At 43.1% G+C, this 23,828-nt stretch overlaps 3 protein-coding genes across 7 annotated transcripts in view; 1 reads left to right on the forward strand and 2 right to left on the reverse strand.

Moving 5' to 3' along the window:
- Nucleotides 1–16: 16 nt before the first annotated feature.
- On the reverse strand, nucleotides 17–8,365 carry csrp2 (cysteine and glycine-rich protein 2). The gene is made up of 6 exons (XM_061807762.1): nucleotides 8,243–8,365; nucleotides 6,595–6,707; nucleotides 5,837–6,005; nucleotides 4,042–4,171; nucleotides 2,517–2,610; nucleotides 17–214 (listed from the first exon to the last, which is right to left on the reverse strand). The coding sequence occupies exons 2-6, from the start codon at nucleotides 6,704–6,706 to the stop codon at nucleotides 138–140; spliced, it is 582 nt and encodes a 193-aa protein (XP_061663746.1). The 5' UTR covers nucleotide 6,707; nucleotides 8,243–8,365; the 3' UTR covers nucleotides 17–137.
- A 1,143-nt stretch (nucleotides 8,366–9,508) lies between these two features.
- e2f7 (E2F transcription factor 7) lies at nucleotides 9,509–18,914 on the reverse strand. The gene is given in 17 exon segments (XM_061807763.1): nucleotides 9,509–9,650; nucleotides 9,752–9,860; nucleotides 9,863–9,920; nucleotides 9,922–10,031; nucleotides 10,104–10,179; nucleotides 11,206–11,485; nucleotides 12,813–13,047; nucleotides 13,126–13,260; nucleotides 13,343–13,498; nucleotides 13,583–13,798; nucleotides 14,797–14,956; nucleotides 15,043–15,345; nucleotides 15,474–15,559; nucleotides 16,673–16,817; nucleotides 16,889–17,182; nucleotides 17,313–17,402; nucleotides 18,788–18,914. Coding segments are annotated over 16 exon segments (2,565 nt in total). The 5' UTR covers nucleotides 17,373–17,402; nucleotides 18,788–18,914.
- Nucleotides 14,819–23,828, forward strand: part of nav3 (neuron navigator 3) — a 261,068-nt gene continuing 252,058 nt past the window's right edge. For 2 of the 5 annotated variants that reach the window (XM_061807755.1, XM_061807754.1), the window contains exon 1: nucleotides 16,984–17,121. The gene's annotated coding sequence lies outside the window, so the exon portion shown is untranslated. Of the gene's footprint in view, nucleotides 14,959–16,904; nucleotides 17,122–21,850; nucleotides 21,922–23,828 lie in introns of those variants that run through there. The other 3 variants (XM_061807752.1, XM_061807753.1, XM_061807756.1) reach the window with 3 other exon arrangements.

Raw genomic sequence — 23,828 nt, forward strand, 5'->3', positions numbered from 1 at the left:
TACAACATACGGGCATGGTTCAGTTTTAATGGCTTTAATAATAAAATACAGTCAAATGTGATCTTTTGCGAGGGGCGTATTGTTTTATTGCAAAAGGATTAAAGGCGAATATGCAGTGGGCGCCGGCGACCGCGTTGTCACTCGGCGTGGACCAGGGCGCCCGCTCCCTGGCCGAAGCCGAATCCTTTTGGCCCGAAGTTCTTGGCGTAGCAAGCTGTGGAGGGAAATAACAACATCATGAATATAAAATATAAACAAGGACATCCATACACAGGTTATTGATAACTAATTTGTGATATCCATGTCACCATGCCACACCCTAAACTTTAAAGTCATAGACAAAGTCACAAATGTGTCCTCCAAGTGAACAAAAATACTTGCACCTCATATGCACGTGTTTAATCATGCAAAATCCATCCATTTTCTTTGCCGCTTATCCTCACGAGGGTCGCGGGGAGTGCCGGAGCATATCCCAGCTGTCAACGGGCAGGACGCGGGGTACGCCCCGAACTGGTTGCCAGCCAATCGCAGGGCACGTGGAGACAGACAACAGTCACACTCACATCACACCTAGGGGCAATTTAGGGGGTCCAATTAATGTTGCATGTTTTTGGGGTGTGGGGGGAAACCGGAGTGCTCAGAGAAAACCCACGCAGGGACGGACGGGGAGGACATGCAAACTCCACACAGGCGGGTCCGGGATCGAACCCAGGACCTCAGAAATACGAGGCCAACACTTTACCAGCTGCACCACCGTGCTGCTATGATGAAATTCTATTTTATATATTTGCAGTTTTAACCATAGCAGTAGCTTGATTTATGAGTTTTAAGTAATTCCATAACCGAGCTTTTCGGTCAATTTACTGCGATGTCAAATCACTTATCCCCACTAAAAAGAACTGAAATGTCATTAATCCGTTCCAATTATTACTAATTATCAGTATAACTCCACACAGGCAGGGATCAAACCTGGGTCCTCAGAACTTTGAGGCCAACGCTTTGCCAGCAGAACCATCGTGCTGCCTAATACAAAGTCTTTTTTAAAAATGTGATTGTTTCTAAAAAAAAAAAAAAAAAAAAGTCAATAGCTCCAGTGCAGTCATAAAAAAAGTAAAAAAAAAATTGGTGAAATTCACTCTCACACATTTGTGAATTTGCAGATGAAAAATGTAAATTGAATACTTTCACACAAATGAAATCTGATGACCAGGAAATGGAAGTTCGTACAAAGCACGTTCAACTACTAAAAGTGGGCCAAATTAACAGATTTTGTAAAAAAAAAAAAAAAAAAAAAAGAGTTCTGCTAATTTACATAATCACCTAAACATAACCTTTTTGAGCTATGATTTGGAAACCAGCCTGAGTGAAAATGCAGAACCACTTTCAAGCGACTTCTGGATTGTATTGTTGAATGCACAAATTCTGATTTGTGGCACTTATTAATTGCTCTCTAAAATACATATATATATATATTTTTTTTTGTTTGTTTGTTTCTAAGTAACACTTTTCATTCATTCTCAGTGCAAAAGAGACTGACTGGAATCTTTCCCCTCCCTTCTAATGGACAGCAATCACCCCGGTGCCGATTTGGAGCAGAGATGCAACATTCTTGCCCGTCAGGTTTCGAGCAAACAACGTTCTGCCTTGTGTGCCTTTCAAGAGTGTGTGTCAATGTGTATATTTGTGTGTTCTTTTTTGGGGGGCCTGGTTTTCTTATCTCACTTTGGTGCAAGTATGAAGTTCTACCTCCTTGTTAGCGTGTCAGAAAAACCCAAAACGGCCAGAAGTAGTTTACTACTGACATTGAGATGATCAGAAAATATGTGATTTTATCATTTTGTTTGATGTCGAGACATTTTCCACAAATTGAATTTCAAGGGGCGGCACGGTGGGTCAGCAGGGAAGCATCGGCCTCACAGTTGTGAGGTCCTGGGTTCGATTCTTGACCCGCCTGTGTGGAGTTTGCATGTTCTTCCCGTGCCTGCGTGGATTTCCTCCCACATCCCCAAAACATGTAAAATTAATTAGACGCTCTAAATTGCCCCAAGGTGTGATTGTGAGTGTGGCTGTTTGTCTCTATGTGCCCTGCGATTGGCTGGCAACCAGTTCAGGGTGCCCGTTGACAGCTGGGATTGGCTCCAGCGTGCCCTGCGACCCTCGTGAGGATAAGTGGCAAAGAAAATGAATGGCTGGATGGATGTCGCAGTAGCAGTAGTCGTAAGTTGTTTGCATCGCATTGACTTTGAAAGCATTTACCACACAAACTAAACTATCTTTACTGTTTAATATGTACATTGACCTGTGAAATAATATAATAATATATAATAAATAATAAGCTTTACAATAGGCATCATTATTGTTTAGATTTTTTAAAATCTTGTTTTAAAATTATTCTTGGTTTTAATTATTAGATTTTTTTTTTTAAACATTGACTCGTGACATTTTTTTTAATGGCATCATGAAGCAAATGATTATTGTCCGAGATTTTGTAGCAGGGATGAAGAGATTGACGTCACCTTTGCAGTAGATTTCTCCTTCGTTGTCGGTCTGGGTGGTGGACTCGAGGCTCTTGCCGCACTTGGCGCAGCGGAAGCAGTTCTTGTGCCACGGCTGTGGGCAGAAATCAGCACAAAGGTGCCTTTTTTTTTTTTTTTTACAGGTGTCGATGTTGCAATTTGATTTGAGTACCAGAAAAAAAACAAAAACTGTACATTATACACAGACATGCGAACAAGCGGATTTTAACGTAAACAGCACGGTGGCTACTCGTTAGCATAAAACAAACAAACAAAAGTTTATTATAAGGCCAAGCAATAAATTCAGACAGAATGACTCCGTTTCAATTGTCCACGTCATGCGTCACACTTAGGAATGTTGATGCACATTTAAAAATGACTTCTAATAAAGTGGAGAGTTTGACAATTGGACAATTTCAGTTTCCACAATGTCCCAGTTGGAACAATTGGTCCGAATATTTGTCCTGTGATGCAGATCTATCTAAAGCTGCAACATTTGCCTTTCTCATCTTTTAAACTTTGTCGTATGACTCATATCGTGTTGAAAAGACCCTAACAAAAAAAAAAAAAAAAAAATCCACATGGTGAGGCTTTACTATGAACGCAATCTGATTGGTTCCCATCCAGGAAGTAAAATGTAAATAATTAGACACGTCAGACAGCTGGGGTGTCAAGACGTAAGCATCATATAGAAGCGCAAACATGTTAGTTGTTTTTTTTTTTTTTACAATAAAATCCAGATTTTGACAATGTAACCTGGACAAAAACTTCCAGAGCGTGTTTATGTGGAAAACGGACCAAAATTTCCTGGGTTTTATGCTTTCAAGTTCTTCTTTCAACTTCTACAGCGTTTGGTAAGTTTACTTCTCGTCCCACCTTTGACATATCTTTTTTTTTTTTTTTTCAACCAATATAATTTAACTAAACAATTGAACATGGTGTTGCTTTTATATTGGTTTTGGGGTCAAACTGAGTTCATGAAGCCTTTTGTATTTTTTTGCGGATGAATTGCTGCCATTTTGCTGGTGCGTATCAGTAACAGAACTCTTTAAAGTATCTTCAAAAAAAACCTAGAATTTAACTATTATGCAGTAATTTACTGTAGCAGTAAGCATCAATTGTTAAAATTGTCGCTGCCATTTTATACTGTGGTTTATATATTATGTGTGTTAAACGTGTACGGTTCAGGAAAAAGTCATCCTTTTCCCCCAAAAGTTACAATATTACAAGAATCTCTTGAGGAAAAAAATGTTTCAAACTTTTTTTTTTTAAAGAAGAGAGATACTGTATATGAATATTGTAGAAAGTAATCTTGCAGATGAAAGTCTTAATTTTTTTTGGTCTATTTATCTGTGGGACCTTTGACATTTGACTCATTTTAAGACAACTTCCTTTCGGGCTAAAATGACCTTCACTCAACGTAAATCCAGAAGACCTCGACTATGAGATTCTGAATGAGCGTCTAGATCCGATTTCACACTTTTATTTCCAGCGGTTCCCCGTGGATTGCGTCGTCCCGTCTGACCTTGCCCGCGCCCATAATCTTCTCCGCGGCATAGACGGGATCGCCGCAGCGAGCGCATTTCTCCGATCCTGCAAACTTCTGGGCGAATTTGGACGGGTTGGGGTTGGTGGTGGGCCTGTGGCACGGCGACCTGTTGGGAGAGAGGTGAGCACAACGGATGGGACATTTGATAATGGCTGTAGCATAGCAATTCCCCCCACCCCCCACCCCCTTCCCCTGGAGGCCCTGGAGCTGTGAGCCCTCCTGAATGAAGCTCTTTGTGGCGCATTGTGAGTCCGGGCCACCTCGTTACATAAGAAATCACTTTTACAATAATAAGCGGCGGATGTCTCGGGGTCGGATCAACATGCCGGCTAAGTGCGTGTTTTGCTCATTTGTCATAATAACGTTCTCCGTGGCGACATTGTGTCAGTGGCTGACTCGCTGAAATGAAAGAAATTCAGCCAGGGAATTGAAATAGAGTACAACCTCGGTTCTCCACCACAATCCGTTCCGGAAGGCGGTTCGAGAAGAGATTTGTTCGAAAACCGATACTTCCCACGTCTGCGTACAGAGGCCGCGTTATACACAATCGTAGATCAGTCGGTCGGGCCGCGCGCGTTAGGTTATTTCAAGGTTTTTTACGCGGTGCGTTTGAATTCACAATAACAACGCGCGTCGTGGGTCAGCTGATGGGACCGCGCGCGTCATGTTATTTCCTAGTTTTGTCGCAGGCGTTCAAGTACCGATTTTAGTTCGAAAACAGAAGCAAAAAAATTCTCAATTTTTGTTCGAAAACCGGATTTGTTCGAGAACGGATACGTCTGAGAACCGAGTACTCACTGTACTCAAAAGATTTTTCATTTCACTCATGGTGTAGTGGTACACACGCCTGATTGTGGCGTGGGATCGATTCCCGCTTAGTGATGGCGTCGATGTCCGCCCTGTGACTCACTGGCGACCGGTTCAGGGCGTAGTCTGCTTTTTGGCGGTGTGATGGTCTGAGCCAAGCCGCTTATCCTCACAAGGGTGACGGGAGAGCATGAGCTTATCCCCGCTAGCTTCCGGTGTGACAGTCTGAGCGCCCCCCCGTGCTGAAAAGTTTCCTTGCGATTAATGCGTATATATTGAGTAAACTTCCGGCCAGTCTGCTACATCCCCATCCATGGTTCTTCGATGTGTGCCATTCGACAACTTGTTGCCGAGCGTTCATGTTCGCTATGGACATCTCAGAAAGACGAACACAGCAAACGTACATATATGTTTATATCTTTTTATCGTTTGTTTTAAGGTGAAGTTGGGGTTTAACGGAGGTTAGCTCCGTCTATGTAGAAGAAGGGGAACTTTGAGACCGGAGGATTTCCCAGTGAGCGTCGGCTACGTACCCAGAGTTCCCCTGTTAGTAACACATGCGCATACATCACAAGGAGACTTTTCAGCACGGGGGAGCGCTCAGACCGTCATACCGGAAGCTTGCGGGGATAGACTCATGCTCTGCCGTGACCCTTGTGAGGATAAGCGGCTTGGATAATGGACGAATGGAATGACTAATTTAGTTTGAACTAATAAGTCTGTTGCGATGTAGTCAGAATCGATGGAAACTTTTATAGGACAGAAATAGTGACATAGAAATCTTTAATTTACTGAAAGAAGGCAATCATTTTATATCAATTAATATTACATGACAAGTAAAATAATGTTTCTGAATCATATCATTAGACTCGTGTCGTACTGAAACGAAAAGTTGTTTTAAGCGTCAAAGAATAGTTGTCGAGTATGACAATATGGCGAAGTAACGTCAGAGAGCGTCACTTACTGCTCTGGTTTGATCCCCAGCCGCTCCCCCCGGTCCATGTTGAGCGTGCCGGCCCCCTGCCCGTAACCGTAGCCTTTTGGGCCGTATTTCTTGCCGTAACACGACCTGCAGTAGATCTCCTGGTCGTGAATGGTCACCGTGGTGCTGTCCAGGCCTTTCCTGCACACCACTGACAAACACGCACAAGCACAACTTGTGGAAAAAAACTTTTTTTTGTTTTAGGTAATAATGGACTGATGATGATATTTATAATGGTAATAGCTAGAAAATTCATTGGGATCAGGTGTGGGAATGATGCCACTTGAAATGCTAAGAAAAAAAAAAATTCATTGCAATCGGAAACATCGAGGTTCTTCTGTATGAGGCCATTGGTAATTTGGCAGTGTGTGTGTGTGGGGGGGGGGGGGGGGAATTCTGGCTAGACACTCTCGATACAAGCTTGTGAATATGAATGGGGGGGAAAATGGGGCCCACGACAAAAAGTCCCATTACTCATCATCTGCACGGATTTGACAAGCCCCTCTTTGTGAAGCGTTCTCAGGCGACATCTCTGGTTCGGTACCGGCCTGTGCGTGAGGTCTGCGTCTTTCCAGCTGAGATGGCCGGTACAAGTCCACGCTCTCCACACCCCCCTCCCTGCTGACGTAATCTCACCGAAACAAAACAAACGCCCCCGCGCGATCACAACTTGGCCCGGCGCGCCTTTTGTCCGTCCCGTCCCGACGCCGCTTATCTGGCGCGTCACGCTCGGAACTCACTGCAGAGAAAGCAGCCCTTGTGGAAGCTCTTGCCGTCGCACTGCGCCTCCTCAGCGTGGTACACCGTGCCGCGGCACGCCGTGCACTTGTTGCCTCCTCCCCAGTTCGGCATCCTGCCCGAGAGAAATCGCATTGGGTTCAGGGAAACCAAAGCAGCTGTTCCAGACGTTTTTAGATTTTATTGGCCCGAATGGAAAATCCCACTATGATCACGTTCACGTTTTTTTTTTAAATTTCCTATAGAAATGAGAGGACGGTGGTGCACTCCTAAATGGCTTTTGCGGTCGGGCGGGGGGGAAAAAAACTCTCCAATCCTCGCAACCTGGCACTGGAGGACAGGATAAAGCCAACTTAATACCCTGAGGAATTCCGCTGGGCGATGGGGTGTCGAAGTTGGACTCGACCGCAGACCCCCGATAAACCTCGTGTCACAATCGTTCCCTTGATTCCCTCCGCACTCGCGTCTGGCTGTAATTACAGACCCTGGCCCGCCTCGAAATGGGTCCATTTGGGCCATTTGAAGGCCTCGATGTGACGACATGATTAAGACGGTGCGATTATCTGGCCAGATGTTGTTGTCCTCGTCACATCTGGAGCAACACGTTGACGGGCTGATTCAACAGCATAATAAGACAACAGAAAGGGCCGAGAATTTAAATTTGACTCTTTAAAGTTTACACTAGAGAAGGGTTACATACAGTTTTGTGAACCTGTTTGTGGTGTTTTGCATTGCAACGGGGTTAAGCTACCCAACTTTCGTCAGGCTATGTATTGGAGTACAGTTAAATACGTGTCATAATTTTTGTTTTATGTTTAGTTTGACAGTAAACCTTAACTGGGGTTCAAAATAAATAGCTTGAAGCCTTTTTTTTTTTTCCAAGACCTGTGCAGTAACAAAATGTTGCCTGTAGAATGGTTCACGCACCATGTAGCGCTCCTATCTCAAAAAATTTTTCCCCTTGAAATTCCAAGAAGAAAAAATGCACATTCTCATATCTTAAACGAATACAACTTTTTAAGTTGGGTCAATCTTATTGCAAGGCATCACTATATTTAATATTATTTTTATTATATATTATTATTATTATTATTATTATTATTGATATTCTGAACGCATGCTCACTGCCCAAATACAGTTCGGTTGTATTTAACTTTTTTAGTTCAATAAGTTTGCATTAACTTATTCAAGACTGTTAGTTTTGAATCATTTATGTGAGGTGTTTATTTTATTTTGGATACATTTCAGTAATTTTCCCCACTGTTATGATATTATTAATGTTCAAACTGCATGTTGGTACTGATACTGCTGCTTGAGTATTTTTTGGGTTTTTTTTTTTGGGGGGGGGAGGGGATGGTACTTTGTGTAAAAAGTTCCAGAACGACTTTATAGCATTTTTATCTAACAAAACAGAAAAAACTAGCCTTTCAGTGTATTTCTTGTCAGAAAGCAAAGCAAACTCTGTGTACTGGTTGATACTTTTACACCGATTAGTTGAAGTGTAACTTACACTACAGTACAACTAACGTGTACTATAAACGTTTTCATTTGCAAACAAAACAAAAAAAAGCCACTTACCTCTGCGATAGTGAACGTTCAAGACTACATGTTTATTTTGTAACGCCGCAAAGTATGCATGGGATAAAATACCTTTTGGTAGATTATTAGAAGCAGGCACTTCCAGATGGTAAAATGGCAAAATTCCAAAGGACTCGATCGCGTCGACTGTGCTGCTCCGGAGTGTCTCGGTCTGTGGTGCTCGTTTTTACCGACGGCGAAATGGGTGGGGCCGAGGAGCTATGAACGTATCACTGCTGCGTTCAGGGACTGGCGGATTTTTTTTTTTTCACCCACGCCCCCAATACAAGCACAACCTTGTATTTCAATAAACAAAAGCCCTTGGGCACCATTAAGTATAAAAGGTGAATTAAAAAAGAAAATCACAAAAATGGAGAAATGGTACTTTTATTCAAGTATGTGAAAATGGAAAATCTGTGCCCCTCGACTCGAACCAGTTTTCAAGAGCTCATACTTACTCAAACTGACAATACAAAAATATATGTAACAACTATATGAACAACAAACAGTAAAATGAGCACGTAATTGGTGCAGTGTACACCAAAATAAAAAAAACTATACATAAATGAACACGTATGAGTTTTGGTTGTCAGTGCATGCTTTGGTGAGGCCTCCTGAATGGTTCACAGTGGGTTCGGCTATCAGTCCGTATACAGCACCATTAGTTTGGGCAAGAGGTTACCATGGTAACTACCGAAACAACCTGACAGCTCCTCTGTTAAAAAAAAAATAGTAAACAAACTATAACCAGTAAACAAATGTTGCTTTCCAGTACACTTGTAATAATGAAAAAATACCCCTATGGTAAACAAGAATTCATGCACAACGCACGGTCAAGTCATGTTGACGATACACATAACGCATATAGCGGGATAAATATTGAATGTAAAAAGGCTCCCCCCCCCCTTCATTAATTTAACTTCACAATCATATCCTAATTAAAAAAAAGCCAATCACAGATTACATACAATAGCTTGTTTCCAAATGACAAAACACTTCAAGTGTTCCGTTACAGTCCCTGCATGTAATACATATTAATTAAGGGAAAAGGTACATTTATTTAACATTTGGGAGGGAGAAATTAAGGCTTTAAATTTTGTAGTGGTGAGCATATATATATATACACACACACATATAACACACATACATACAATAAATACATTAAGACACTATCAATGATGAACAGAAGTGATGGCGTCAAAGCAATTTTTTTTTTTTTTTAAACATTAGAAGTGGCGTTGACCTGGGAACAAAAGCAGCTAATAGGTGAACTATAATTTAGTTCCCTAACTTTTAAATAGCACCGGTATGGCTTTAAAAAAGCAGACTGTTAGAGATCTAACAGGGGGACGGCTGACTGACATCCAATCTCTTCTGCGCCGAGACCCGCTTTCGGGCCGGGGGTGCCACGTTGACACCCTGCACGCTGCTCGGAGTCTGGAAGAAAGCCCTGAAGGCGGGCGCCGGGATCTCTTTTGGACTCTGCAGGCTCTGTAAAAGGGAGGATCTGATTAGAAAATGTTTTGATATTCATTTTAAGCCTTACTTGTGAGGATTAGTTGTCAAAGTCAGCATCCTCACCGGTGGTTGCGGAGTGGTTGCCCTATGCGCGCCCCCCCCGAGGCGCCGTGGCCGTCCTGTTCCAGCGTGGGAGGTGAAGTAACGGACGACATCCGCCCAACTTCCGGCGCCGGGCCGTTTGATTGAAGCCCATCTGGGCGTCGGTGCCCCGCAAATGGTAGTGGGAGGGGGGCGCTGGATGGCACGAGGACGTAGGGCTGCGGCAGCTGTGTAACGGTGCCGCTGGGGAGATGGGCCAGGGGCTGTCCGTAGGCGACCAGGAAGTTGAGGCCTTTCAGACCTGGCAAAGAGGGAAAATTCATCCTGGTAGTCCGTATTGTATAATATAATAAACATATTGCGGTGGCTTTACCTGTATTGTTTGCTACGTAGAAGTAATGTGACGTCTGGGTGCCGCTGCCACTCTCGTTCGATTCACTTTGAGCTTTCTGAAACATAAAGTATTGAACACAATTTAGAATGGATACTTCACATCTGGGGCGGCACGGTGGGTCAGCTGGTAAAGCGTTGGCCGCACAGTTCTGAGGTCCGGGGTTCGATCCCGGCCCCGTCTGTGTGGAGTTTGCATGTTCTCCCCGTGCCTGCGTGGGTTTTGCTCCGAGCACTCCGGTTTCCTCCCACATCCCAAAAACATGCAACATCAATTGTCTCAATGTGCCCTGCGATTGGCTGGCAACCAGTGCAGGGGATAGGCTCCAGCACTCCCCCCGAACCTTGTGAGGATAAGCGGCAAAGAAAATGGATGGATACTTCACATCTGCTTCACAGAGTTTTTATTTATTAAGGCAGTTTGTGCTAGTTTCCGGGTTAAAATAGCTGCAGAAGGAATCAAATCGTTAATTGTTCATATCGTGGAACTGTAATCAATTTTAACAGCAGGAATATTCCATTATAACAATAACAATATATAGCAATAACAACATTGATAGATCGCGGGCAGGCTAAACTTTAACGATTGTGATAATGTATCAGTATTATGAAGATATGCACAAATGTTAGGAGTCAAGCATGCATTAATTAAACGTGAGAAAATATTGCGCAAGAATAGTAAGGGGGTATTTAAATTATTATAAAAACGGTACGTATGTGCTTACTTAGAATGTCCCGCTATTGTAAAAGAGACTTTATGGACGCCATGTATTTGTTCAAATGCTTATTGCCGCCTCTACTACAAGTTTCTATTTGAGAAAAAAAAAAATAATAATACTCTTATGCAGTAAAAATGCATTTGAACAAATGTTTACAAGAGGTACAACAGAGAAGGCATTTATTGTTAATCATCATTAATCTGTTACTTATATATATATTTTTACAAGACAAGTAATACATTAACCATTTCACATAAATAAGGACAATTGCAGAAACCCATCTATTTTTTTTTTTTTTTTTTTTAGATTGGAGATCATTTCAATATATACGATTTTAAGAGGCAAATTTTTAGTTTAAAGCCTCACCTTATCTCCTTGCTCAAAGCCAGATGCACTTCTCTTGACCGCCACCGCCTGCTCCCCTCCCACCGATTCACTGTGTCTCTTCCTCCCCTCCGCCGGATTCTCCGTCGCGGGGACGTCCGTGGCCCCCTCGGCCCCGCTTGTCACGTTGGGCCATTTGTACAGCGTGACCGCGTAGCCCTGGGGCAGGCCGGGCACGGAGGTCAGGCAGGGGGGGGGTGAGGAGAGCGCAAAGACGTGTTCTGTGTGCAGGGTGGGCACCAGCAGTGTGGGCTGCAGGTTTCTGCAGACAAAGGGTTCAAGTCAAATCTTACAAGTCGTCCAACCGTACCAATACAATTATGTGATAGATTATTTACCCATTGTTCTATTTGGGAAATACCTTAACGGTCAAGTGTCATCCCTAATAAATATTGTAATGAAAATTACATACAACATTATTCACTTCAATGTCTATACGAAAAAATAAGTATGAGCGGAGAGCGCGTCATCCATGCGCAGAGTTGCGGAAGTGTCATTTGACGACATCCAAGCGGTCGCCATATTGGGTGCATCTTCTGTCCGTGACGTCACACTTGGACATTCGCCATAGAAAAGACGCTGCGGGCCCGACTGTGGGAGACGAACACGCCCCTTCTGACACGGAAGCTCTTTTCGAAGAAGAGAACATCACACAACCGAGTGAAGTTACCGGGGCAATATTACCCTATTGTTTCGAGCCATGTTCAGATGATATGCGATCACGGCCAAACCGCCTCCCCGTGCGATCCACTTCCGCAGCGATGAGCCATAGCAACCGGTGCAGCAACGAGCCACCCCGGCGGCTGGCTCGGCCTTGTCGGCTAGGGTGGCTCATTTTCACCGCCGAGGTGGTTTACCGCGGCGCTGAGCCGCTTTACGGCGTTGTCGTAGCACGCGGCTGAGTGCGCCATTGCCGGCAGGGTTGTTCATAGCAGCTGCCATCCGCGAGCCGACGCGCACATCGACACATTTAGCACGCCGGTCATATGTACGCGGAGCTTTTGTTACGTTATGAGAGACCGATTACAAACTATTATTTGTTTTTTGTAGCTGTATACACACCTACCTGTCATTTGGAACCCACGGAGCTCTTGTCCATTGCACCCTATTTTCACGACGAACCGGGTCTCTTGCAAACATATGAAGGGTAAATCCATCCTCCCGAGTGTTCGAGCAATGTCCAGCAATGCAATGAGCCGGCATTTTGGCGAACACGGAGGAACAACGTGCTTCCTTCCCGGAGGTAAAACTAATTGAAACAAACGAGTCTACTTGAGGGCGGTCCTGCCATGTACGTCACTTCCTGCTTCTTCTCAAAAACAAGAGGATTTTCATGGCGGGAGTTACAAAAAGCCATATACGTCAAAATCATGTTTTGTGGTGGAAAAACGCGTGGGTCCATGTCGGCTGCGTTTTTTTCATTAATAAGATACTAAAAATCATGCATTTCATGACAGTGGCCCTTTATAAAAAAAAAAAAAAAAAAAAAAAAAAAACAATTCTCAACTGCTAAGCACATAATTGGCCGGCTAGCTGTAGTTTCCGTATTACTAGCTGATTGTTGTTTCATGAGAACTTGTAGAACTCACCCATTGCGGCTTCCAAACTGCTGCTCGCAGACCGCCAGGCCGACTCCAGTATTTCTGGATAAACCCAGAGGCCGAGATGTCCATTCTTGCTCCCGAGGCATGTCGCTGCTTGGCGCCGAGCAGACCTGCCTGTGGACGGCCACAGGCGTCGGGGTGATGTTAAAAGAGGTGCGGTATGAAAATTTAGCCTTGCTGGTGTCCTGGGATTCAGGTAGGGTGAGTTCAACAGGATCCTCTGGTATAAAAGAGAACCGATGTACATCTCGAAAGTGTGTTACAGCAGTTGGACGATCAGTACCTCAGATATACGCACCAGGATTGTGAAAATTGGCCAGTCCCAGCCATTTAAAAGCCGGCCTCCTGCGTCGCTCCTCCTGCATATGCACTTTTTTTATCAGGCCCAAGCTGGTCAGCACGTTGGTGATATCGTAGATGCGTCGCATCTTAGCTGAGAGACACGCGTGTTTAGTTTTACAAAAATGGGGGGCAGGGGGGGGGGACGCTTACAATCCAGCAGCTCCGGTGCTCACTTTTAGACTTGCTGAGACTGGACGAGCCATGACTCTTTTCGATGAGAACCCTCGCTGCCGCTTCCAAGGTGACGATCTGGTCCTTGGACACCAGGAAGAGCATCACAAACTTTTGGCTCATGATGCGTAGGGATTTGTCTTTCCTGTTGCTGGGCGCTGTGAAAAGTACGCAAATAACGGTGAAATAGAAAAATTTAGTTTCAATTCTAAATGGAGTTGTATCTAATAATAATTTCGAACCACGGTCGTCGTCGTCCTGGCTCGGCTCGCCCTCCCTGGCGGTGAGCTCCAAGTGCCTGTGGTAGCCCTGCTGGTGACCCAGCCGCTGCAGTTCCTGCAGGGTGGCCTTCAGGCGCTGGCGGCCGTACCACAGGTACGTGTTCTTGGCCATGCGGGCTGTGATCGTGAGCGACTCCATCACGTTGACGATGTCGTAGATTCGCCGCCGCCCCACCCCTGGATTACACGCATGCATTGAAAACCTACACCGGTGTTTCGTAACCATTATTGAGCCAGGACACATACTTTATCATACAAAAACTCTTACAGCACACCACCAGATAAAAACTACATACAGTGGCAAAATTGACTTATGCGTTAACTCATTTGATGACCACACTTGTAACTGAAGACACTTATCCGAAATTCGCATTAAAATGCACATAATTGCCATTAATCAATTCCTGCATCGTCATAAAACATCGAGAAAAGTTTGTGTAACATTTTCTTAGTGAGTAGTTTGTAAAAAAATATCCAGTATTAATGAAGTAGTTTTTTGTTTTTGTTATTTGGAGAGGATAAAGACTCAACATATATGTTTATATGCATGGGAATATTGGCATACTGTATGTTTACATGTATTGCTACACCATGTGTGTTCTAATACCTGTTGCTTAAAGGTTTATGAGAATGCAATAATACCAGCTTCATTATTCCGTCTGTGGAATTTTGTAAACCCGTTAATTATAAAATTTGTTTTATGATACATTTTTCAACTGGAGGTGGCAATAAAACAACTTAAAACATGCACTTAGCATTATTTTGGAACAAATGTACTACCTGACAAACTGCTGCTTGTTGTGATGCTTGCGAGCACAACGTGACGGTCCTAGATGAGATTTTTTTGCTCCCAGAAGAGTTATGTATCAGCACACTTCAAATACTCCACCAAGAAATGGCAGCAGCAAACTTCACAAGATTCAGCAGCCAAAGTTATCTTTTATGTTTGCATACGCTTTGTCCCCCTGTTTTTTTTTTTGTGTAGATATTGTTCAACGTTTCTTTTTTCGAAATCTGGTTTTTAAATGACAGCTGAGAAGAAGAATCAAATGATGCCGGTTGAATTAAGTTTTGAAATGAAAGAAAAACAAGCACATTGTGCATTCAGTCAACTAAAAGCTTGGTCATTTGACAATTTAAACTCTTAAGTCAACTTATCACCCTTTGGTTCTTACCTAGACTGGTCGACACCTCATCCAAGGAGATCCAGATTTGCTTGTCAGGCGGTGGATTGGCCGGGTAGAGAGCCAGGAATTTCTGGCACAGCAGACCCAAGCTCTTCCGCTTCCTGCTCCACTTCTTCTCCCCATCTTCCTCATCCTCCGCCGCTTCAAACTGTAAGAAAACACAATTTCTTTCAATGTTAAGTTTTAGTAGAGCCGGACATGGTTTCGATGAGCTTCTCAGCAAATCTCCCTCACTTGACGAGCATTTTCGGCCGCCTTTACGGCATCTACGGCAACGTGCGCACTTCCCGACTCGTTCTCGATGGGCCGAAAGACCGCTTTTCTGATCTCGTGGTTTCGGATGTCGGGACTGGCGGCTTTGATCAGCATCTTCAGGTTGTCCGTGGGCGACCAGGGGTCGGCCTCGGCCTCGGCGGGGTGTTTGATCGGGGTGACGTGAGCCGGGTCTGGGGTGCGGGCTTTCCGCTTCGTCGCAGGTACGCACGGCTCTGTAGATTTTGTCGGGGTGGATTTTCTCCACACTGTGAATATATTCTCCTGTAACGGAGACAATTTTAATGCTATGGGTGTAGTTTTACTTCCATTCCCATATATGGAAACGTTTATAGAGCCACTTTTTGCTGCACACCTTTCAACCTTTCCTCACTAGTGTAGTGCAGCCTTACCTTTTGTTCCCTTTTCCTTGGACTTGTAAAATCCTTACGTGCATGACATTCCACTTCCATTTTTTTGAGGGGGTGCAGACGGGGGCCTGCATGACAAACGCGTACATTTCTATCAATTCTTTAACAGTTTTCTTGAAAATATTGTAGTTGTTAAAACTAGGCCATCAATAAGGAAGCTGTCTTGAACTTTAAGCTAGTCGCTGATTATAAGCTACTATAAGCGTCATTCTTTATCCAACACGACTGTGATGTGCTTTTGCTTAATCGTTTGTGGCTTATGGGACAATATGACGTGTTAATGCAGCACTTTGATCACATGCGTAAAGATGGAACATCGAAAGACATGTGAAGTTCCTCCAATGAATCATTAACGCATTCATGCAAGTTTTTTTGTCTTATTGAGATAAAAGTCTCTTAACAGGCCACAATCAAGGAAATAACACTTTTTTTCATATATGGTTAAATTACATGATAACTTTACTATTTTATAATCTCGTCCCAAAAATCCAACAACTAACTTTGACCGATGAGTTATCCTCTCCTGATACCAAATTATGGCTTCAGATTAAAACACTTAAGTATTTTGATATACTGAAGGATATAATGCATGAAAATCATGATGTCCCAAAAATGGGACGCTGCCCACGAATGGGTTTAAACATACTTTTTCAAGTTGAGCTTCACACTTAAGACCGATGGTGAAGTGTGATACAAAAATATTGAAATAAATAATGAATAATCGTGAAAATAATGGGATGGTCTTTGTCAATTTGTAGTTGTCACATTCCACGAGATGTTCAACATCGCCGACTACTTGGAACAGACGGCTTTGTGCTGATTTAACTTCGATGCGTTCTGCTGATCGTGAGGTCGGCCACAAACCTTAGTCCACCGTTTGCATTTATTTAAATTACGCTTCGGGGTGGGACAGCGCACCGGATATCCTGCCAGTAATCTCTCTGGATAGCGCTCGTATCCATGACACGTTCGCCAGCCACGTCGAAGCACCATATTTCCAAATCGGATATAAAGCAGGACTGTACACTCTCTTAGTTTGTGGGTACAAAATCCCGGATAAGGACGGCATAAGCGCAGTTCAGAAAATGACGCTCAGTGATTGGTTAAAAGGGAACTGTCAATCATTTTCAGAGATTTATGCATTAAACCCGTAACTCATGGTACCACTTTTTGGCTTTTACCGAAACTGGTCGATCCCTCATCCAGGGAGATCCCGATTTGCTTGTTGGGTGGCACATAATCTGGGTAGCAAGCCAGGAAATTCTGGCACAGCAGACCCAAGCTCTTCTGCTTCTTCTCCACGTCTTCCTCCTCCACTGCTTCAAACTGTAAGAAAACACATTTAATGTAAAGTTTTAGGTGAGCTAGTCACGATTTTCTAAGCAAATCTCTCTCACCTTACAGGCGTTTTCGCCTGACTTTGCGTTGTCTATGGTGACCGCACTTCCTGACTCATTCTCTACGGGCGGAAAGAGCGCTTTCCCGATCTCTCGGTTTCGGATGTCGGGACTGGCGGCGTGGATCAGCATCTTCAGGTTGGCCATGGGCGACCAGGGCTCGGCATCGGCGGGGTGTTTGATCGGGGTGGCGTGACCCGGGTCTGGGGTGCCGCCTTTCCGCTTCATCGCAAGTACGCACGGCTCTGTAGATTTCGTCGGGGTGGATTTCCTCCACACTGTGTCTAGATTTTCCTGGAAATGAACAATTTGAATACTATTAATGTAGTTTTACTTCCATTCCCATATATGGAAACATCATTAGAGTAAAATTTTTTTGCCGCACACTTCCCAACCTTTCCTCACTCGATTTGTGGAGCCTTACCTTTGATTCACTTTTCCTTGGACTTGCGAGATCCTTTAGAGCAAGACATTCCACTTCCATTTTTTTTTTTTTTTTGGGGGGGGGAGCAACCTGCATTACAAACAAACGTACATTTCTATCCATTCTGGTGGTAAATCATAAACAATGTTTAATCTTTAAAAGATGATTGGAGTTGTGATTCAGAGAACTGGTGTACTGAGGAATCGAAGAGTGATTCGTTTGCTGAACTTGTCATCCGCGGTTTGTTACACGAGCGATTCGTTCAGGAAGGACGGACGTACTATTACGATGAGACTTTTGTTTGCCCAAAATATGATTTACTACACGGTGAACCCACTCGTGAGTGATTATAACAGCAAGTACTGGCGTCCTCGCGGGGATAGCTTTTAACTAGCAGCTTCAAGCTAGCGGGTAATTTTTGACTTAGTCAACCACACATGTAAATGAATAATAAATGATTTTACGTACATATACGTATTCCGCATATGTTTCTAAGGCGATTCTGAAAGCTATTTATTCAATAACAATACAATAAACTTATATGAGAGAGAGTTTCTTTCGGCTTGTCCCTTTCGGGGTCGCCACAGCGTGTCATCTCAGATGAACGCACATATGTTTGGCACAAAACGCACATATGTTTGGCACAATTTTTACGCCGGATGCCCTTCCTGACGCAACCCTTCTCAGGGAGTGGAGGCCCCAGTGGGATACGAACCCACAACCCCTGGTTTATCAAACCAGTGCTCTAACCACTGAGCTACAGGGCCTCCTACAATAAACTTATATAGCGCTTCTTAAGACACTCAAAGACCCACACTGATCGGCTATCAATATTATCATATTGACACATCATATTATAATAACAGTAAAGTGAGTGAGCAGGAAGCCCAGGTGGCAGCAGGGGTGGTGTCAGCGATGGCCCACCCTGGAGGCTAGCAAGACGTCAGGGGATGCGGAAGGATGCTCGGTAGCTGAGCTCGCTGCACGCAAGTTCACGAGTCACAACCGAGAGTTTGCTCACTTACTTATTACTTTTTTTTTATTATTGTTTTAATAATCTCCCCAAATTTCGCAGCAACGCAGTCCTTCGGTGAAGTTAACGCGAACCTCGGGAACGGCTCAATAAATGTACGAGGAAGCACTTGAATGACTGAAAAAGAACTTTGGAATGAACTGCTTCAAATGTTCCCAGGATTCTTTGCTAAGTCCATGGCGGCGACGGTGTATCAAATTACGGTTAAAACACAATATTTTTAATGAAATTATAGTAAACGATGTTACAATAGTCAATATCGTTTGAAAGTTACATAATATTGGCGCCTAGTGCAGAGCAGAAACGGGCGTAAAAAGAAATGGAAACCATCCCCAACCTTTCCGTTCCAAAAAAAAAAAAAAAAAAGAATCCGTGTGGGGTTGACTTGTCCGTCGACGAGTCGTCGTCGAGTACCCCTCCCCGAGTAGGTGAGCCGTCGTACCTGTCCCGGGTGGAGGGAATGCCTGGAGTGCCTCAGGGACGTTGCAGCAGCATCGCTCAAACGTGCTTTCTGGCGACTGCTGGTCAATCGGAGTCGCGGTTGTTGCAACGTCACGTGACAAGCGAGCCAACCGCGGACGCCGGAGCGGGTCTGCCGCTTCCACGGCGTCCAACCAATCCGGTCGCTCGGCCACCGCGCAATGAGTCACGTGATAAAACAAAACACGTGTTTCTTGGGCAACGCCTTCACTGATCTTAAAAAAAAAAAAACCCAACACTGGATTGAAGCCAGTTGTCCGCCATCTTGGTACTCCCAAAACGCGCGGAGGACATGGTTTACAGGTTCAGTTTGACATGTAGAATTAAAACTAGTCATGTGAAGCTTGACATTTTTTCCACTTCTGGTAACATGAAGTATTTTTTATTCGACTTGGTAAGACAAAAAAAAGCCCAAGTGCAAAGGAAAGACGTATAACACCCTGACTACCAAGAAACCTCGCATATTACCGAGGGCCCGATTTCCGTGACGTTATATTTTCCCAAAATACGCCGTGAAGCACGATTGACATAACATAGCAAAAAACGAAACATTTTTTGTCATAAAAACATTACATTTTAAGTCAATCGGTTCGATATACTTTTGGAAATAAGGACGCTCAATGGGAAAATACATGCTAAACTTCATTTGTTGTTTCTGCAATGTCCTACTTCAGACAGAAAATTTCAACTTGTTTCCTCGCATGTGAAAATCAAATTCGATTTGCAGAGTTCTGTATTATGAAATCCATCAAAAATTTCACAGAAAATGTCTTAAGTGGTCTTCTCTGTGAAAGTTCTCAAACAAAATGCCCCGGCGGTGTGTTCCAATGGGCACAAATCGACAGGAAACATTGATCTTTTGTCAGATTCCAATCGAAAGAAAAGGAACAGGTGGCTGCAGTTCATAAGGTAACTATTTCATATAGCATATGCCTGCTAGAGTTTGTACGACCGTACTTACTTGGAATAACCCAAATCCTAATTTAATACAATGATAGGTTCTCTAATTTGCAACCGTATCAATTAATATAATTTTGTAACGTGTGTTGTCTGAATGACCGTATCTTGGAGAATATTTGTCGTTTCAGACACGAAGATTTGATCTCTTTTTGTTTTTGGTAGTTAGTAATATGGTTGTTATGATATTTTTCACAAACTTACACATATCAGTAAATTTGCGACATCCTTGGCAATATAGGGCACAAGAGAGAGGATTTAATGTTAGTTGTATTTTTTGGTTATCTACTGCTCGCATTAGTGCTGATTTCATCAGGGACAAAAAAAATGCAAATTTACTGGATTCAAAGATTTCTTTTTACCTCATGTCAACAAATTCATCCATAGTAAAAGATCTGTAAAATAGTGATTGTATATTGTGTAAAGTCTTGAGGTGCGAGGGAGGGTTAAGATTTGAGTCCACCTGCAGCTAATACTCGACCAAAGTTGCTCACGGTGACACGATTCTTCTTGTCGACAGACCTGAATCGGTTAAAGACAAATATGAATAATGACAAGGTACTGTCGTATTCACACGAATGGAATCAATATCGTTGAAAAAAATCGGTCAGCACTTCTGAGATTATGCCAAGGCATTGTCCTACGCTATCAGTGATGTAAACATTAGCTCAGCTCAACTTCGTAGCTTCTGTTTTTCATCGACACGTGCACACGCCACGAATAACTCCGGGATGGATCTTCACACTATTTACCCCGTTGGACTTGTGGGAGTTTTAAACGCTTTCATACGCGTTCCGGGACGTTCGAAAACGCCATCTTGTGTGTCAAAGAAGTCAGAGAACACAGGTGAGGCGTGAAGTTTTTTTCTATCGTTAATTTATCCGATTGCTGTAAGGACCGTGGTGACATCATTGGAAAACCTATCCATATTGCCATATTGTTCAGAGCACCAGTCCGGAAGTAGACTCACTACGTCACACTGAACGACCGGGTTGTGTTCGCGGGGCAACGGGCGCGCTCTGGCAAAGCTTGTAACGAAAGAATGAAGTCTCACTTGGTCGGTAAAATATCCTTCTTTAATATTCGTCCCTTTTTTTTTTTTAATCAACAAATCGTCCATTGTTTTTGGAGTTACTTGACCATTTTATGGTTAAAAGTTTTTTTGGTTTGGTTATTACTTGATTTGGATTTTATAATTTTTATTGTATTTTGTTGTCTTTTCGGTTTATAATGCGTTACGTTTGAGTGTCTTTGATTTGAATATTTTAACTTAAAGGGTTTTTAATATATACTTTATTATTGTCGTTGCATTTTTGTCATGAGTTTTTCTCGATTATTTGATTCGTATTATATTATTTATATTGTATTTTGTCATTTTTAATCTTTTTGGGTGGTAGAAATAATTTTTTCATTGTTCTATTACTATTTCAAACTTAATTTTGTAATTATTTAATATACATCTTTATTATTTGTTTTATTTTATTATGTATTTTATTTATTTCATTTTTTTCCATCTTGGTAAAATACTATACTTATTTTTTTTTTCTCCTGCTCACAAAATTCAATACAGTATTGTGATTTATCACTTTAATAATATCACAACCAGAAATGAAAACATCAAGAAATTCAATATTTGCATGGTTTAAGACAGGTGTCAGACTCAAGCCCCGGGGGCCAGATGCGGCCCGCCACGTGATTTTGTGTGACCCGAGTGGGCAAATCATCTGTGTCAACTTCCATGATTCCTGTGAAAATCTGGACCAAAATTTCAAATTGTCATATAAATGATAATGCTGACATATTATAAGCCTTTTGGTGTTGCCAAACATAAATAATGGCTGAAATAAAAAACTCATTACACTTGAGTTCTGATTCCCAAACTAGTTTCGGGTGTAAATATGATCCGATGATTAAATTTTTCATTTTTTTTTTGGTTTCACAGTCATGACGGCCCTCTGAGGCTACAATGTGGCCCGCGACAAAAATGAGTTTGACACCCCTGGTTTAAGAAGTGTGGGAAACGTTTTAAGCAGCCAACAAGGCCATCTTCAAAGGAGACGATCTTTGCTCCTCCTTGCAGATAAGTGGGCTCGGTGACTCCCGCAGTGGCAACAGCGTCACGCTGCAGACCATCCACCAGTAAACATGCCATTAATTCATCTTTAACGCTAGCACCGGGGGATTTTGTTTTTGCAAGGCAATTATCTGTTCGGCTGGAACAGACACACGGGAGGGGGAGGAGATGGGCCGCTGGGACGCGTAATGGCGGTAAAAGTACCAGGGTCGTAGCGCCAAAATGCGCCGAGAGAGAGAGAGAGAGAGAGAGAGAGAGGGGGGGGGGGGTGTCCCGCCCTGTATGCAAACAGACCTTGCACAACACTATTAAATACACAAAATCGGCCGTTCGAAACGCGTTCAGTGCAGAGGGAGGACCTGATTGCAAGCATTAAGGACCCCATCCCGTTATTAAGTTTCAGCAAAGTTGGAAACAAAGTGTTTCGAGGTCATATGAACAACTCAAAATTCCCATCTACTATGTTTGCTGTACTTTTGAATTAATTCATTTTTTTAAAGTATTGGAAATAAATTTATTCAAAGACAAATATGAATAATGACGAGGCACAAGAAGTGAGTATTTTATAATCATAATTTATAATTTATGTAAAACTGTGCCAAATAAATGTGCGTTCATCTGAGATGACACGCTGTGGTGACCCCTAACGGGACAAGCCGAAAGGAAAAGAAGAAGATTTAGTGTAATTTTTGTCATAGCAATATAATAAAGCTCTGGAAATCTGCTATAGACCAGTCCAGGCATTACATCAACGAACAATTTATTTGCATTTGATTTTGTAGTAGGCTAACAAAGATCCATCCATCCATTTTCTATGCCCCTTATCCTCACGAGGGTCGTGGGGAGTGCTGGAGCCTATCCCAGCTTTCAACGGGTAGGAACCGGGGTGCACCCTGAACTGGTCGCCGGCCAATCGGAGGGCACATAGGGACAAACAGTCGCACTCACAATCACACCTATGGGCAATTTAGAGTTTCCAATTAATGTCGCATGTTTTTGGGATGTGGGAGGAAAACTGAGTGCCCGGAGAAAACCCACGCAGGGACGGGGAGAACACGCAAACTTGACACAGGCAGGTCTGGGATTGAACCAGGGCCCTCAGAACTGTGAGGCCAGCGCTTTTACCAGCTGATCCACCGTGCCGCCTAAGTAACTATGAATAACTTAAAAAATATTAAATTATGGTACTGTATGGAGGTACTGTGGCGATTCATTTGTTCCTATATTGCAAAAATAAGCACCGCCATCGAGTGAGTGATGATAGCTGACCGGCAGCTCAGGCGGGGCCGGGATTGAACCGGGTCCTCAGAACTGTGAGGCCAACGCTTTACCACCGTGTTCCCTACTAACAAATATGTTTAGAGTATACAAGTGAAAGTTGACAGAAGTATACAAAATTTGACACAATTGGACAACAATGCAGCAGTTTAAGACCTTTCAACAGCAGATTTAAGGATTGTCATTTTTATCAAGCAAAATAAATATCCACGTTCGTCCTTATTAAAGCTCATTTCACTCAATTTGAGAGTTCGGTCAAACTGGCCCATGCATGAAACGTATACCCACTTTGCAAACTGAATCGGATTCACGCTTAATTATTTCCTAGCGACCTTCAGCTAGTTAAACTAATCACTGGAGAAAGCCAAACCACGACAGTTGAACCCGTGAATGAAGCATGAACCTTATCACTGTCATGCATCGCTCGCTATCTGCATGGAAAACCACCGCAGAGACCGACTCGGGTCCGGTTCATCAGCAGCGGTTTGTGAATGTCTGCGTGAACAAACAAACAAGCGTACAATTGGTAAATGTGAACAAACGCAGCACAAATAATCAATGAATAATGTATAAATGCTATAGGTAAAGTTGGGGAAGTGGGAAGCAACAATAGGGATTTGTGTTGACAGTTTTTGTTCATACAAGCAAACGGCAATAACTATTCACAGCGCAAATGCGTATTGAGTCAATATGG

This window comes from Syngnathoides biaculeatus, chromosome 20 (genome assembly GCF_019802595.1).
Source record: "Syngnathoides biaculeatus isolate LvHL_M chromosome 20, ASM1980259v1, whole genome shotgun sequence".
Classification (NCBI taxonomy): domain Eukaryota; kingdom Metazoa; phylum Chordata; class Actinopteri; order Syngnathiformes; family Syngnathidae; genus Syngnathoides; species Syngnathoides biaculeatus.